Raw genomic sequence first — 16,562 nt, 5'->3', positions numbered from 1 at the left:
TCAACACTGACTGCCCCACTCACGGCCATGACTTGCAAGGGGGAAAACTCCTCTCAGTGGTCACCCGAAGCCATGACCGCCTTCCAGGAACTCAAGGAAGCATTCTTACAAGAACCATGCTTGCGCCATCCCGACCCCCGATGACCCTTCATCGTCGAAGTTGACACTTCTGATGTCGGAGATGGCGCAGTACTCAGCCAGCATTCGGCCAATCACACCTTGCACCCATGCTCATTCTTCTCCCGACGCTTTTCCCCGGCTGAGCGTAATTATGGGATCGGGGAAAAGGAATTGCTGGCAACTAAACTGGCTTTCGAGGAGTGGCGTCCCTGGCTCGAGGGAGCAGAGCACCAGATTACGGTATATACTGACCACAAGAACCTCGAGTGCCTCCACCATGCACAACACCTCAATCACAGGCAGGCCCGCTGGTCTCTTTTCTTTACTTGGTTCAATTTCCTTCTACGATACCGTCCAGCCAATAAGAACACTCGAGTCGATGCACTCTCTCGTTCATTCATCACAGATGTTCCAGACATTCCATGACACATCATTGACCCAACTAAAATTCTACTCTCCACCACGCTCACAGTACCAGCTGGGAAGACGGTGGTTCCCCGACCACTTCGAAAGAAAATCCTCCACTGGGCGCATGACTCCTTGTTGGTAGGCCACCCCGGACAAGCTAGAACTCTTTCCACTCTCCAAAGATTCTACTGGTGGCCGACCACGAAGAAAGACGCTCAAGCGTATGTAGAATCATGTACCACTTGTGCTCGTCAGAAGCCTCCGGCAGGCCGTCATTGGGATCTCTTACAACCCTTTTCTGCACCCAGTGAGCCATGGACCCATATAGCCACAGATTTCATTGTGGACCTCCCAGCTTCCTTTGGCAACAATACCATTTGGGTTACAGTGGATCGATTTTCAAAGATGGCTCACTTTGTGGTGCTACCTGGTCTTCCTTCAGCCCCAGAGTTGGCGAAATTGTTCATTCGCCACATCTTTCATCTCCACGGACTCCAGAAACACATCCTCTCGGATCGGGGTGTACAATTTACAGCCAGATTTTGGAGGTCACTATGTAAAAAATTGATATCGCCCTGGACCTTACATCGGCTTATCACCCACAGGCTAACAGGCAGACAAAGAGAACGAACCGAACTCTGAAACAATTTCTTCAGGCATACGTGAACTCTTGGCAGAATGACTGGTCCGACTTACTACCCTGGGCCGAGTTCGCATTAAACTCCCACGAGTCTACATCTACTGGGTCTTCACCCATCCAAGTAGAAAATGGACGTCAGCCTCTGCCTCCTCTTCCACTACCTCTGTCTGTATCTTCTCCAGCGGTGCAAGCCACAGCACAAGAGTTACACCAACTTTGGGACCACACCAAACAACTTCTACAGCAAGCCGCTCAGAAGTCAAAGAAGTTCTATGACGCCCATCAACGGGCAGCTCCACAGTTCAACCCTGGAGACAAGGTGTGGCTCAGCACTCGTTTTATTCACTTGAAACTGCCTTCAGCCCACTTCGCCCTTCGATACATCGGGCCGTTTCCCGTACTTCACCAGCTGGGACCAGTCACTTACAGTCTCCGCCTGCCCACATCGTTCAAGATTCATAATGCCTTCCACATCTCACTTTTAAAGCCTCTCATCTTGTCCGAGTTCTCCAAGAAACCACCTGAACCCCAACCGCTGGTATCAGAAGAGGACATTACGTATCAGGTACAGGACATCCTGGACGTCAGGAAGCGCAGAAGGCGATGGGAATATCTGATATCTTGGGAAGGATTTGGCCCTGAAGAAAACAGTTGGGAGCCTGTGGTCAATATCCTTGACAAAGAACTGATCAAGCAGTTTCATGCCTCTCACTCAAGAAAACCCAAACCCCTGGGGAGGGAACCTAAGAAGGGGGGTACTGTTACGCCCGTTGGTCGCAGATGGCTGCGACCGCTCTTGCTCACCTTATGCCTTCCTGCATCGACTGCTCTGGGGAGATTGGCAGCCTCCACCAGCTTCTGCCGGCCTGCACGCCCTAGTTCCCGGGCCCTTCCACACGGCATGGACACTGTCGACCGCCATCTTGCCCTGGGAGTTCCCTAGGCGCGCGCGCCCTTGGGCCAGTCTTATTCACGTCATGGTGGGAACCTCGAGGGCGTCCCCCCTGGTTGACTTCAATACTCTTTGACATTTAAGCCGGCTGGCCCTGCCTGTCTATGACTTGGCAACGCGATCCCTCAGTGCTGAATCCACTCACATTGGACCTGCGTTCCAGTTCTTGCTTCCTTGACTAGAGACGTTCCGGGTACCTGCTCCTCGAGGGCCCTCCCGTCTCGGGCTATCCGCTCCTTGGAGGGCCTTGCTTCTTGGACTGCTACTTGCTCCGTTCCCCGGGGCTTCCTCTGGAACTCTCGCACTACTACTGTGAGTACCCCACTATGCAGACCATTGCCGTACCAACGCTACCGAGGACCCTCATTGGTGTACCCTGCTCTGCGAACCATTCCCATGCCAACGCTACTGAGGACCCTCATTGGTGTACCCTGCTCTGTGGACCACTGCCGTGCCAATGCTATTGAGGTTCCCTCACCGGTGTACCCCGCTTTACGGTCCATCACCGTTCATCTCTACAGAGGACTCCTCCGTGGGTATACCCCACTGCACAGACCTGCAACACCTCAGCATCTGTGTGACTTTCTGCTTCACCTCTCGCTCCGCGGGCAGTGTCACTCTGCTCCTTTAATAAAGACTCTTAAGGACATTCTAGCTAGAACTGACGTCAGCTCCCTGTACTGATGCCCTGTGGCTCCACTCCTTGGGATCACCATCTCTAGCTCTACTGCCCTGTCCTTTCCACTCTCTCTCTCCAGCACCTGTTGCTCTGCACACCTCTTAACTGAGACCTCGCCTCCCGACGGTGAGGCTCACGGGGCTCCTCCCCATGGGTGGTACCATCTCTACCTCGGCCCAAGGGCCCACATACTCACATATCCTAACATGCACTTTTTAACATGGCAAATTTAACGCCAGCCCCAGAGCTGGCGTTGTCTTGCCATGATTCAAGAGCTCACTAATAAAACAAAAAATCCTTCTTTCCGTGGTTCTTCCTACTTTTAGTATCATCGCTTAGGAAAACGGATGCTCAATTTACCAACGTCCATTTTCCTAACCTGTGGCTGTGTGCCCGATGCCAAGGACGCACTAGGTATGTACAATTGATTCCTAGTGCTTCCTTTTTAGCACGGTACTTTATTTCGATACTGCATTTGGACGCCCAGGAGACCCAGCTGGGTGCGCTTAAAAAAATATAGGCGCCCAGTTTGGATGTACGTTTTTACCCCCGGCTTACTGCATTGAACCCCCTATAGTTTTATTTTACCAAAGCGTAAAGGGAAAGTTCCCGCTCCCTGTGCCAGCTCAACATGGAGCAGCCCACCCCCTCCAGTCCTTTCACTATAGACATTGACCAATATAGAAGGATAAGTTACAGTAGGCGCACATCCATGAACGCCACCTATTAATGGGGGGGGAAAAAAAAGCTATTATTATTAAGCATTTCTATAGTGCATATCAGAGGTACGCAGCACTGTACAGAGACGCAATAAAGGTTTGTTTTGATCTGTTCTCTCGGGTATCTCAATGGGAAGACAACCCCCGACTCCCCCTTAGGATCGCCCTCTACAGGCGGCGCCAACAGGAAGACTTCCCAAGCGGCGTGAACCGCGGCCTCGCACGGCGGGGCCCAGGACTACATTTCCCGGCATCCCCGGCGAGCGGCAGTGACGTTTTTTGCCCTGCGACGGTGATGGGCTGAACGTAAGCGTTGGGAGTTGGAGGGTGGCCGCGGCTATGGCTCTGTTCCCGGCCTTTGAGGGGTCCGCAGGTGATACTCAAACCGTCGGCGACGGCGCAAAGAGAGGTAACTCCCGGCAAACCCAGCGGCTTGGTCTCAGCGCACGCCGAAAGCAGGGCAGCCCAGACAGGTCCTGCACTGTGGTTACCTTATGAGACGGTCGGACCTGCCCTTGGTGTCGAACTTTTATCTTGTTGCACTCTGGGAATTGTAGTCCGGCCTTGGTCCTAAGGCAAGGAATGCTTGAGCTCCCAGAATGCCATCTGTGAGAAGTCAGCAGTGCAGTGTAGGTTCCACTTCCAGCCTTAGCTGTTGCAGGTAGTAACCCCTAACTGGCCCAGCCTAAGAATTATCTAAAGATGTTGCCCTCTTTGAGCTTTTAAAATAATATTTTGCCTTTCTTCAGATGGGAAATCTAAAGAAAGGACATGGTTTTGAAAGCCCATGTACATTACCATTTTTGGTCCGTTTTTAACTATATTGAGTACAAGGTATCGAAACCTGAAAAGAATCCAGTTGTCTCTCCAACCAGTATAGCTGATGGAAGTTTGCCATACAACTTTAAATGAATTTGAGCTTTAAAAAATGGGAAAATAAAGTTTTGCTAAGAAGTATTCCTGAACATACCCATATCAGTCTAGATAAGTGGGTTTTGCCTCCCTACCAGCAGATGGAGTCAGAGAAACAAAACATTGAGGTACTGCTACATAACAGAGAGTGCCACCTGCAGTCCCCTCAGTATTTCTCTGACTCCAGCAGATGGTAGAGGTGCAACCCTGTAGTCTGAGACTGAGAAAGAGGAGTGGTAGAGGTAGCTTCACCGGTGATGAACACCTTTCAATCACTAGGTTGGGTCATAAATATGTCAAAAAGCCATCTGGTTCTGACCCAGTCCTTGGAGTATCTGAGGGCTCTATTCGATACTAGGAAGGGCAGGGTGTTCTTGTCGGAAGACCAAGTGAGGAGGTTGCAGGCATAGGTGACATGCCTGCTTCGTCCTACGTTGCCAACGGCTTGGGATTACTTTCAAGTGCTCAGTTCCATGGCATCCTCATTAGATTTGATTCCATGGGCGTTTGTGCACATGAGACCTATGCCGCACGCTCTATTGTCCAGGTGGGACCCATTGTCGGGACAATATCATCTGCCGTTGCCCTGTTGTGAGAATCCAGGTCTGCTGTCTCGGTGCAATCTGATAAAGGGAATGGACCTGAAACCCCCGGCCTGCGTGGTGGTCACCATGGATGCAGGTTTGTGTGTTTTCAAGGCGGGATGAATAGTCCGGAGGTAGCTCTGGAGGCATGGCGTTTGTTTGTGTGGGCAGAGCGCCCTGTCGAGGGCAGAGCAGCCTTGCATGTCACGGGCGGAAAATGTACAGGCAGACTTCCTCAGCAGGCAGCAACTGGATCCGGGGGAATGGGAGTTGACCCACGAGGCTTGGAACTGCATTTGTACCTGGTGGTCTGTTCCCCAGCTGGGCCTCATGGCGACACGGTTCAGCGCAAAGACAGAGATGTTTCTCAGTCGCAGAAGAGAGGTCGGTTCGGTGGGCCTGGATGCTCTAGTGTGCCCTTGGCTGTTGGGAATCCTGCTGTACGTGTTTCCTCCTAGGCCTCTGGTCTGTCGAATTCTGAGGTGTATAGAGGCGCATCCCACTACTGTAGTATTGGTAGCACCTGAGTGGCTATGGTGTCCGTGGTTTGCAGATCTGGTGCATCTCACGGTGGTCGGATCCCTTTGGCTGACTCATCTACCAAAGTTGCTGCATCAGGGGCCCATATTTTTAGATCTAGAGGCTCACTTTTGTCTCGCGGCTTCGCTTTTGAGAAGTGGCGGCTGCGCCTGGAAGGTTATTCAGAGCAGGTTATCTCCACGTTTCTCCAGGCTCATTGACCTGCCACTTTGGCATTTGAGTCTTGGTGACTTTGGAGATAGGTGCTTCTCCTATCTGTGGAGGTTCCTCTCATCTGAAATTTGTGCAACAGGGCTGGTCTAAGGGTCTCGTCTGTAGTTCCATTCGTGTTCAGGTGTCAGCTTTGGGCTCTCTTAGGGGCGAATGGCGAGGGAGGTTCTTGGCCTCACATCCGGGCATGATTTGTTTCTTAAAAGAGGTCAAGCATTTGCAATTTATGGTCCAGAATTTATGCCCAGTTTGGAGCAAAGGTAGGGGGGATTTAGGTAGGGATGTGGGGCGGTTTAGATAGCGGAAGGTGGGAGGAGCGAAAAGAAAGTTCCCTCCTAGGCTGCTCCGATTTCGGAGTGGCCTTGGAGGAACGGGGAAAGCGGCCTTGGAGGGAACGGGGAAAGCCATTGGGGCTCCCCTAGGGCTCGGCACGCGCAAGGTGCACAAGTGTGCACCCCTTTGTGTGCGCCGTCCCTGGATTTTATAACATGCACACGGCAGCGCACGCATGTTATAAAATCGGATGTACATTTATGCCCCTCAGTGCATAGCTAAGCTCTGGAATTCATTGCCAGAGGATGTGGTTACAGCAGTTTGTGTAACTGGGTTTAAAAAAGGTCTGGATAAGTTCCTAGGATAAATCCATAAACTGCTATGATGGTAATTAATAAGCAATAGTAGCTTATGATCATCTAATGTTTGGGTACTTGCCAGGTACTTGTAACTTGGATTGGCCACTGTTGGAAACAGGATACTGGGCTTGATGGACCCTTGGTCTGACCCAATATGGCATATCTTATGTTCTTCCGAGTTTTTTGTGGGGTTATGTTTGAGCCTTTGACTCTGAAGGCAGTGTTCCTGGTGGCCTTCTGTTTGGCCAGGCAGGTTTTGGAGTTACACGCTCTGTCTTGCAAGAATCCCTTTCTGCGGATTTCCCATGATGGGGTTTCCTTGCAGACTGTCTCCTCTTTTTGGTCTAAGATGGTGTCCTTCTTTCATGTTAATCAATCGGTAGACCTTCCAGCTTTTCTGGAGTGGTCTAAGGATTCCCCTAGGAGCAGGGAGCTGCATCTTTTTGATGTGAGGATAACTCTGTTGCATTATCTGGAGCTGCCAAATAGCTCCATCACTTTAATGACCTTTTTGTCCTGTTTGGGGGCAGGAAGGAGGGAGAGAAGGCCTCTAAGGCTACCATTTCTCGTTGGTTGAAAGCAGCTATTTGCATGGCCTATATTTGTAAGGATCATCGAGTTCCAGTGGGGCTGAAGGCGCACTCCACAAGATCGCTAGCCACGTCCTGGGCAGAATGTCAGTTGCTTTTACCTCAGATTTGTAGGGCTGCGGTGTGGTCCTCGTTGCGTACTTTCACCAGACATTACCGCATGGATGTGAGGGCGCAGGAAGAAGCATTCTTTGGGGAGTGTGTTCTGCATGTGGGTCTTTCGGGTTTCTGCCCAGTCCAGGGGTGCTTTGGTACATCCCACTTGCCTGGACTGAGCTGGGTATATTCAGGAAAGGAAAATTGGTTCTTACCTGCTAATTTCCGTTCCTGTAATACCACAGATCAGTCCAGAGACCCATCCCAACACTGTCGAAAGACTGTTTTTTGCCAACTGGTGGTTCAGGTTGGTTTGCCTTTCAGGGTATTTGGGCAGTCGTTGATCATGGTTTGGATTTTTGGGAGTGTTTTGGGGGGTTTCCAACCCTATAGTTTTCCCTGTTAGCCCGAGAAAGTGGTTTTGGGGTTACATCTTGGCTTGGGTACAGGTCAATGCTGAGGGGACTGCAGGTGGCACTCTCTGTTATGTAGCAGTGCCTCAACTTTTTGTTTCTCTGACTCCATCTGCTGGTAGGGAGGCAAAACCCACTTGTCTGGACTGATCTGTGGAGGTATGGGAACAAAAATTATCAGGTAAGAGCCAATTTCCCTTTTGTGTGCATAAAAAATACATGTACTGTACAGTTAAGGTATCAACCCTTTTTTTTTTAGCTGCAGCAGGTACATATTCCTGTGCAGTGGAATATCAGAGTGGGCCTAGCAGATGATCAGTGTGAGATGGTGCTTTTTTTGCACAGACATGTCTTGTCGTGGTGTTGGTGACTTTTGGAGAATTCCCAAAGTTTCAGAGAAATCTGTGAAAATTCTGGCAGGATGATGTAAAATGTACCTGGCTGGGAAGTGAAGCAACCTTTGATATGCTCAGCAGGGAGCATTCCTAGTCCTGCATTTGTTTTCTTAAAAAAAATGCAGTATCTCATACGCTTATATAGTTATACTTAGCTTGAGTGTACAAATTCTCTTCTTCCCCGCTGCCTCTGCCCCATGTCATTTACCTCCCCTTCCTTTTCTGAAATCACAGAGGAGGAAATCTCCCATTTTTCTCTCCCCTCCAAGCTCATTACGTGTTCGTCAAACCACCATTCCCACCCGATTCCTCAGTTCTGTCTTGCTTGCAGTGATCCTTTCTATCAGATGGTATAGTGCTCAGGTGGGCACCTGCATGGACATTTAGAGACGCGATCCCCATTTGTGAGCACTAAGTCGAGTATCACACCCTCCCTCGTGGGTTCCATTACCATTTGTTTGAGCAGAGCCCCTCGAAGGCATCCACTATCGCTCTACTTCTTGTGGATTCCGCAGAAGGGACACTCCAATCCGCATCTGGAGTATCCACTGTATCTCTACGGGACTGTGTATGTTGAGTAGTGCTTTAAAAATAATTAGTACTAGTATGATGAATTAGTGCCTGAGAAATCCCGAGTAGCTTTCTCTTTAAAATCTTACCCTCCTGACAATCTCGAGGGGGGAAAGATGGCTGCCTGAGCAGACGGCAACCTCGCTGCTCCGTTCTTCGCTTTCCTACAAACGTCTATTATTATAGCTATGCCTCATAAAAGGAAGGGGAAGATTAGAATTTATCCGGCTGAATTCAATGTTCCCTCGGACCAGCCTTTTATATCCAAGTTTGCTGTCTCTTCCCCGGACTTCAGGGCATCAAGCCCCACTGGCGCGATGGGGAGAGGAGCCTGGAGAAATCTCCTTGAGCCCACAGGATCCACGGCAACCTCCTCTGACTTCTCCTCCAGGCGTCATCGTCACTGCTGGGGCGTGGGATGATGACATAACCGAGCAGCCTCAGTCGGCCGGTATTGCCGGCGTTTGCCTGGACAAGGAACTGGCTCCCTGCGTGTTGTGCAGACCGAGGCTCCCGAGAAGAGAGGTGCAATCTGTGGAGCAAATTCCCCGTTTGTACCGGAGGGGAATGAATCGGTGCAAGATGTGGGAGTGAATAATCTACTGTAAAGGACTTCAAAGGGGCGTGGGATAAACACTGTGGATCCATAAAGTCTAGAGGAAGTGAATGAAGAGTGGGTGGCTCGCGGGAATGACGGCTACTACCTGGTGATAATACCATTATTCAATAAACATACACATGGTTAATGCGACTCCAACATTGCTCTAAGCTTCAGCAGCAATGAGGAAATGTGGAAAAAAGGATTTGTATTCACAAAAAAGCGGGGAGTAGCTTGCTTGTTATGGTGGTTACTACCCCAAACCAAATAAGCCTGGTAGTTCACGTTCAATGCATATCCAGCATAGCTCTCTGCTTCAATGGCAAGAGAGAAAGACTGACACTGCACTTTCAATGCATATCCAGCATAGTTCTCTGCTTCAACGGCAGGGGAGCAAGACTGATATTTCACTTTCAATGCAAAGCCAGCATAGCTCTCTGCTTCAACAGCAGGGGAGAAAGTTTGACACTTCACGCATATCCAGCATAGCTCTCTGCTTTAACGGCAGGGGGGGGGATGAAGAAAGGTGGATCTTTATTCAGGCAACAACCAACAAGGACTGAATTACATAGTCTGGATAAACAGATAAGCATGGGTGTAGCTTGCTTATTGCAGTGGTTAATACCCCTAACTAAGCTATTTCACTTAGATGCAGTTCCAACACTGCTCTCTACATTAATGGCGGGGTGGAAGGGAAATAGAATAAAAAATGTTACTAAGAGCCAAGAGTAACAGATAAGTATTAGAGGGAAAAAAAAGTGCGAAGCTTGCTGGGCAGACTGGATGGGCTGTTTGGTCTTCTTCTGCCGTCATTTCTATGTTTCTATGACCTCAGAGATAAGAAAACCAGAGGTTGTTACTTTAGAATCCCTCTGGGATTTGATTGCAGGTATGTCCTCTACATTTAAGGAACAGTCTTGTCGTTTAGAAGCTATTGCCAAAAAATTGAACTCAGTAGCCTGTAACCACCAACAGGTGCTTCAAGAGCACTCCCAATCCATTCAGTCTTTAAGAAAGGACGTAAAAAGTCTTCAAGACTCCTCTGTCATAACTATGTGTGACCGCAAGATTTCCTCGAGAAGATTGGAATCTATTTGAAATTTCTTGAGACATTTAAATTTGAGGCTGCTGAACTTTCCTAAAATTCTGGGTGAAATACCCTTAATAACTTTTAAACGATATTTACAAGATATCCTAAAGATTCCCTCCGAGCAAGTTCCCGCAGTAAAGTAGATCTATTTATTTATTTGTTTTCAATTTTCTTTTTATTCATTTCCAATAATTACATCACCACAGGTTTGACATACCATATATACTTCCTAATAGGCAAAGAAACATTTAATACAGAAAATTATTCTTTCCATATATTCTTAACTTAATATATTATTTAGGTATCATAGTAATTGGGGCGTGTAAAAAGCGGTTTCAAAAGGAAAACAACTGCTTCATTAGCTCATCGGTGAAAGAGCTGTGAACATTGCATATATGCATCAAACCTTAATCAGTTACAACCTGTGGATGTCCATCCAAAAACTTATACAAATCTAATGGTTCAAAAAACATGTACTTACTATCTTTATAGGTTAATATACATTTGCATGGATATTTAAATATACATTTTCCACCTCTTTTTTTTTTTTCTACTTCAGTTTTCATGGAGATAAATGTCCTCCTCCTCTCCTGTGTGGTTCTTGAAAGATCAAGATAAATCCAAACTTTTGCTCCGTGAAACTCTTTTAACCTATTACGCATGAAATACTTAAATACCAAATCTCTGTCCGTTGTCCAAGTGAAAGAAGCAAATAACGTTCTTCTATTTGTTATAGTCTCAGAGGATAATTCCAAAAACTGAGACAAATTCAACTCATCTTGTATCTGGGAAACTTGTTGATTTTCAGTTTTCCTTTCCACTCTTTCTGGTAAATAATATATCTGGTTAAACCCAGGGAGTATTTCTTTAGGTAATCCCAGCACTTGAGTGAGGTACTTTTTAAACATCTCCATTGGAGATATCATCTCTGAGTAAGCAAAGTTCAAAATTCGTAAGTTTGAGTATTTCCCCATGTTCTCCAGATTTTCATTTTTCTTTAAATTTATATCTTCCACTCTGAGTATTTCATTCTGATTCACCTCACGTTTTCCCACTCTGGAGGTTAACTGCTCTACTTTTACCTCTTGTTCTTTAAGGGAAATATCCATTTTATGAAAATGTTGATTCGTTTCTAGGGTTATTTTAGTTAAATTTATTATTTCTGCCTCTAGATCCTTCAAGGCCCCCCACAGTGAGTCAAGAGTTATTACCTTGGGCTTCTCAATTTGAGGAAAAGATTCCATGAGTTGTTTGGAAGGATCTTCCCGCATATCCGATAAGTCCCCGATCTCGACCTGCAGTTTTTCTTCATCTTCCGCAGCTCCTACGGAGTCTCCCAAGGAGGATTCTTCATCCAGCCTGGTAAATCTTTTCACCGGCAGATTTTATTTTCCTTCTTGCTCCGCCGATTTCTGCAGTGCTTAACTGCTTCTCTCGGCCATTCACAATCACCCGCTCTGCTTCCTCCACAGCCGAGGGCGGGGGTGGGATGTTTGGTGCACCAGGACTCAGTGAGATGTCGTCAGCCAGCTGATTTGGCGCCCGCTCTGTGCCTTCCTCAGCAGGGGCTCCCTCCACCGACTTACTGTTCACAGCCTGGACAAAGAAGAACTCGATTCGGGTAAGGGGGATGAAGATATTACCTCCCTTACCCTAGCTTTCCGTTTTGTGTGAGGCATTGTTTTAGAGGTAAAGTTTTCTAGACACTCCTTAGAATCAGAGCATTCCTGCCTTGCTTCTCACCTGGCAGCCATCTTGCCCCTTTATTTATTTATTTATTTATTTATAGATAGACTTTTCTATGCCGGTGTTTGGAACCAGGACCTTCACATCGGTTTACATTCATACATCTCTACAGCATTCATACATAAAAATACATTAAAACAATCCTTACAATACAAATAGTTATTATAAAAACATCATCAATCCTTTTTCTGCCTCAGAGACTGGGTCCAATGCAGATTTCGGTAGCTAATAGGGCAGATATTTCAAATTTAACTGAATATCTTGAAAATTCAAATGTGGAGATTACAGAGAGAGCTATATTGTTCGTTTCCTTTTTCTCTGAACACGACCTTAGCTATGTGATGAGATGTTATTTTAAGAATTTAAATGTTCCATACTTTGGAGATCTTGTCCGGATCTATCCAGATCTGGCAAGACCAACTCGATTACTTTGCAAAGCTTTCTTATTAATGCGTCAGGAAGTAATAACTTTAGGAGCAAACTTTCAGTTCCGTTATCCTTGTAGGTGTACAATGAAGCTCTCTGGTAACACTTATGTTTTCTTCAGTCCAGAGCAATTACGGGACATCCTTAATAGTAGAGTACAAAATCCTGTAACCAATTAATAGTGTGGACCATTATAATATGGTTTGGGGTATCATTTATTTATTTATTTAAAAGTTTTTATATACCGTCATTAAGTTATTTACCATCCTACAAGAGGGCACATATATATATATATATATATATATATATATATATATATATAAAAAATCATGCAGCATTTTGCTTCTGTATTAGTTTTCATTGAAGCTCCTCTGTTTTTCTTTAGTAAATTCTTTCTCCCTCAATGTTTCTTGTTTGGAAAATAAGAGAATGATATTTTCTTTTCTTTTGCTAAGTGTATTATTTATTTATTTATTTATTTATTTATTTGGCACTTTTATATACCGATGTTCATGTAACAAGTTACAAATCACCTCGGTTTACATTATAACAATAACCATTGCAAAAGGATGCATTACATTAAACAAAGGAAGACAAAACTTGGATCCAACGAAATGGGATTAACAAAGAGATGATTGGGTATTGAGGAAGAAAGCTTGATTAGATCATCTGTAATCAGAGCGGCTCGCTAGTGATGAAGATCTACTAACAAAGCTGCATAATGGGTTCAAATGGTCATCAGAGTTAGGCAAAGGCTTCGCTAAACAACCAGGTCTTTAGTTTTTTTTTAAAGGTGATTGGGCATTGTTCTAGCTGTAGCTCTGGGGGGAGCAAGTTCCATTGCGTTGGTCCCGACGTGGAAAGGGCTCTCTTCCTTAATGAGGATTTAATTAGAGATTACTTAAATAATGACTTTTAAGTTACATTACAAAGTGTATCTTTGTTTAATATATGTAAAAGATTGATAAATAAAAAATTAAAAAAAAAAAAAATCTTACCCTCCTGGTTAAGAAGTTAAGAGCAATGAAGCAAGATAGTGCGAGCTCGGAATGACTATTGATAAGCTAACACAACCAATCATAAGAGAAAAGTGTACAACTTTATTATCACAATTTTCAATGTTATTTTTAGAAATGTGTCCATAAAATATCCAATCACACACACACTCATTTACACCCTAAAATCATACAAGTGCAGATATAAGTACAGAGGTCAGCATGTAGGACTCCAACGAGTCTTATACAATATTGCAAAATGCCTTCAATACCAAATGTTTCTTGAATTCCCTGTGGATGCATCCACTTACAATCTTTATATACCCAACCCCCACACCTATTTTCCAACTCTTTTGTACATAAAATACTAATTTAACACATATTGCAACTTGTCTTCATTCTATAGCTGACCCCTGGCAAACTTGCTTCACTTTGGAATCTCCATTCTCAACTTGTTCTTGATGTTATTTCACGTGAAATCTCCACGTGGAATCTCCATTCTCAACTTGTTCTTGATGTTATTTCACGTGGTCTTAGACCACGTGAAATTACCTAGAGAAAATAGTTCTTGTTACCCAGTGAGTGTACCTTGTATTGATAAGCTAAGTCAGGAGGCTTATGTCAAAGTATATGAAGATGCCAATGACTCTAGAATTGAGTACGGCCAGGGATATGTGGCAATAGTAAAGGAGCTGGTTCAATCAAGTTTTTCTGCCTCTCTTAGACTGGAACAGTCTTTTTGTATATTTTAATGAAAAAAAATTCAAGAGATTCATCAGCTTATGCTGTCCACGTAAACTTCAGAATAAGGACGTTACCCTGTGTCTTCGTCTGATCTGTCTGAGATTATTACCCTTCTAGTAAGTCTCGGCCAGCCACCTGTTAGTTGGACCCATGCCTATCATCTCGCATTAAATTGTTAGGGCCTATTTTTGTTAATACTTTGGCTTGGATTATTAACTCTTATTTACAGGAGGATCTTTGACGTTTGCTGTAATTAATCCACTACTGCAGAAAGCTCTGCTGGATGTCGGTCCAGTAGATGACCACAGACCTGGGCCTAACTTACCATTTTTCTGGTAAATTTAATGGAAAGGTCTGTTTGGGGCAGCTTGAGGTGTTTCTCTCCCAGAATCAGTCATGGGCTCTTGTCCGTCTGGCTTTAGAGCGAGCTTTAGTACTGAGACAGCTCTGGTGAATATGCTGGATGATTTGAGGCTCAGGCTGGACAGGGGGAGGTCATTTTTGCTGATTGTTTTGCCCTCAGCTGGCCTTTGACACCATTGACCATGATTTCTTGTTGGCTAGAACTATGGCCAGTGATGTTAGGGACAGGATTGTCCAGTGGTTCAAGATGATTGTGTTAAACAGGACACAGTCCGTGGTACGGATGATGAAAATATCTTCTCATGGCCTCCTGAACTGCAGGACTCCCCAGGGGACATATTATTGTCCCCCATATTGTGTCCAGTTTTGGATAGTATAAAATCTTTTGGGTTCCAGACACAACCTTTTGCAGGCAAATTACAGATTTACTGCGCTTGGGATGATAGCCTTGCCAATCCTGTAGGAACTAGTAATACTTTCCTGAAGGACACTGAATTGCAGATAAGATATAGGTAATGGTGGTTAGGGTTGGGATTCAGTTGTCAGTTCCAAATAATTTTGAATGGAAGCTCTCTAGATTTGAAATCTCAGGCTAAAAGCCTAAGGGGCAGATTTTAAAAGGGTTACGCATGTAACCCCCGAAAACCTGCCCCTGCGCGCGCCGAGCCTATCTTGCATAGACTCGGCGGCGTGCGCAAGCCCCGGGATGCACGTATGTCCCGGGGCTTGCAAAAAAGGGGCGTTCCGTGGGCAGGGGGTGTGCCAGGGGATGGAGAGCTGGTGCGTGCAAGTTACGCCTGCCCAGAGGCAGGCGTAACTTCTACGATAAAGGTTAGAGGGGGTTTTAGATAGGGCTGGGGGGCGGGTTAGGGGAAGGGAGGGGGCGGGTGGGGGGTGGGCAGAAGGAAATCGGAGCGGCCTCGCAAATCTACGCCCGCGCGCACCTTTTAAAATCAACTCCTAAGTGTGATTTCAGATTCCCAGCTTAATTTTGAAAACCGTCTCTCTTAGGTATGTAAAAAGGCTTGGTTTAAATTGTGACTTGTGCTTACTTTTGAAACCTGTATAATCCACAGTTTCAAGCTCCAGCCCAATCTCTGGTTTTGGCCCCAGTGGATTGCAGTAAGTCCCTGTTAGTGGGTCTTTCTTGGAAAAGTTCAAGGCTGATCTCTGGGTGTGGTGTGAGAAAACATCTTTCCCCAGTGCTTGCCGGGCTCCGTCAGTTAGCAGTTATTTATAGATCACAGTTAAAGATTCCTTGCCTTGGTTTCGAGGCTTTTTATGGGCAAGCTCCAGTTTGTCGTTTGAGCAGACTGGCACGGTGGTGCTCCCGTCAGACATCCCCAGGTGTGGAAAGGGCTGCTGGCTTCTTGTGCCTTCTGGCAGAGAATGCAGGCTGGCTGGAAAAGGTCTCGCGCGTGGGCTTGCAGTTTACGAAATTCCTTGTCAAGGGAGACGAGGTTAGGAAAAAACCTTACTTGAAGTTTAGGCAGCTCTCGAAGGCCTACTTCTTTTGGATGGCCTACGATTAAACGTTCCTCGCTAAGGGATCTGGAGATCTGCATCTCAGTGGGATGGTTCGGTTTCTGACTGTCTTGTTAGGGATATCATTTCTTCTCGATTGGTTTAACTGCGAACCAGTTTACTTGTTTTTTTTTTTTATTCTATGATTTTATGGTTGTGCAATCTACATTTTATAAGCACTCTGATTTTGTTTGTGGTGTTTTATTTTGCTGATGATGCTTATTTTGTAAATAGCCCGAAGCAGAGGTCAGGCGATTGAGAAATGTGACAAAATAAATAAAGCTTCTTATTAAGATGTCCAAACTCAACAGTGATAACACCCACAGTCTTCTACCAATTATCAAAATAAAGCATTCATCACGACAGGGGCCTCATGCTAAGCACTACCAGTATTATAACTACCTTTGTTGTTTCATGGAGCATCATTGGTCCCAAGCATCCATATCTTTTGTTGTTTTTCTGCAAATTAAAATTTATGCACAAGTGACTTATCTTGCTGCTGCCATGTGAAATCTTATAATCCCAAATGTCCCAACAGACACCGTGTTTTGAGATATCTCTGCAAAAACAAACCAAAAAACAACAAAGAAAAGATTTGGATGCTTGGGACCTGTGA

General features: G+C 45.7%; 1 protein-coding gene across 2 annotated transcripts in view; it reads left to right on the top strand.

The window, feature by feature from the left end:
* Positions 1–3,783: 3,783 nt before the first annotated feature.
* NRDE2 (NRDE-2, necessary for RNA interference, domain containing) overlaps positions 3,784–16,562 on the top strand; it is a 58,382-nt gene continuing 45,603 nt past the window's right edge. For both annotated transcript variants that reach the window (XM_029597781.1, XM_029597780.1), the window contains exon 1: positions 3,784–3,927. In XM_029597781.1, the coding sequence (XP_029453641.1) occupies positions 3,858–3,927 (70 nt within the window). In that variant the 5' untranslated portion in view covers positions 3,784–3,857. The remainder of the gene's footprint in view (positions 3,928–16,562) is intronic.

The sequence above is a fragment of the Rhinatrema bivittatum genome, chromosome 4 (genome assembly GCF_901001135.1).
Source record: "Rhinatrema bivittatum chromosome 4, aRhiBiv1.1, whole genome shotgun sequence".
NCBI classification, from domain to species: domain Eukaryota; kingdom Metazoa; phylum Chordata; class Amphibia; order Gymnophiona; family Rhinatrematidae; genus Rhinatrema; species Rhinatrema bivittatum.
This window is presented reverse-complemented; position numbering and strand designations above follow the sequence as displayed.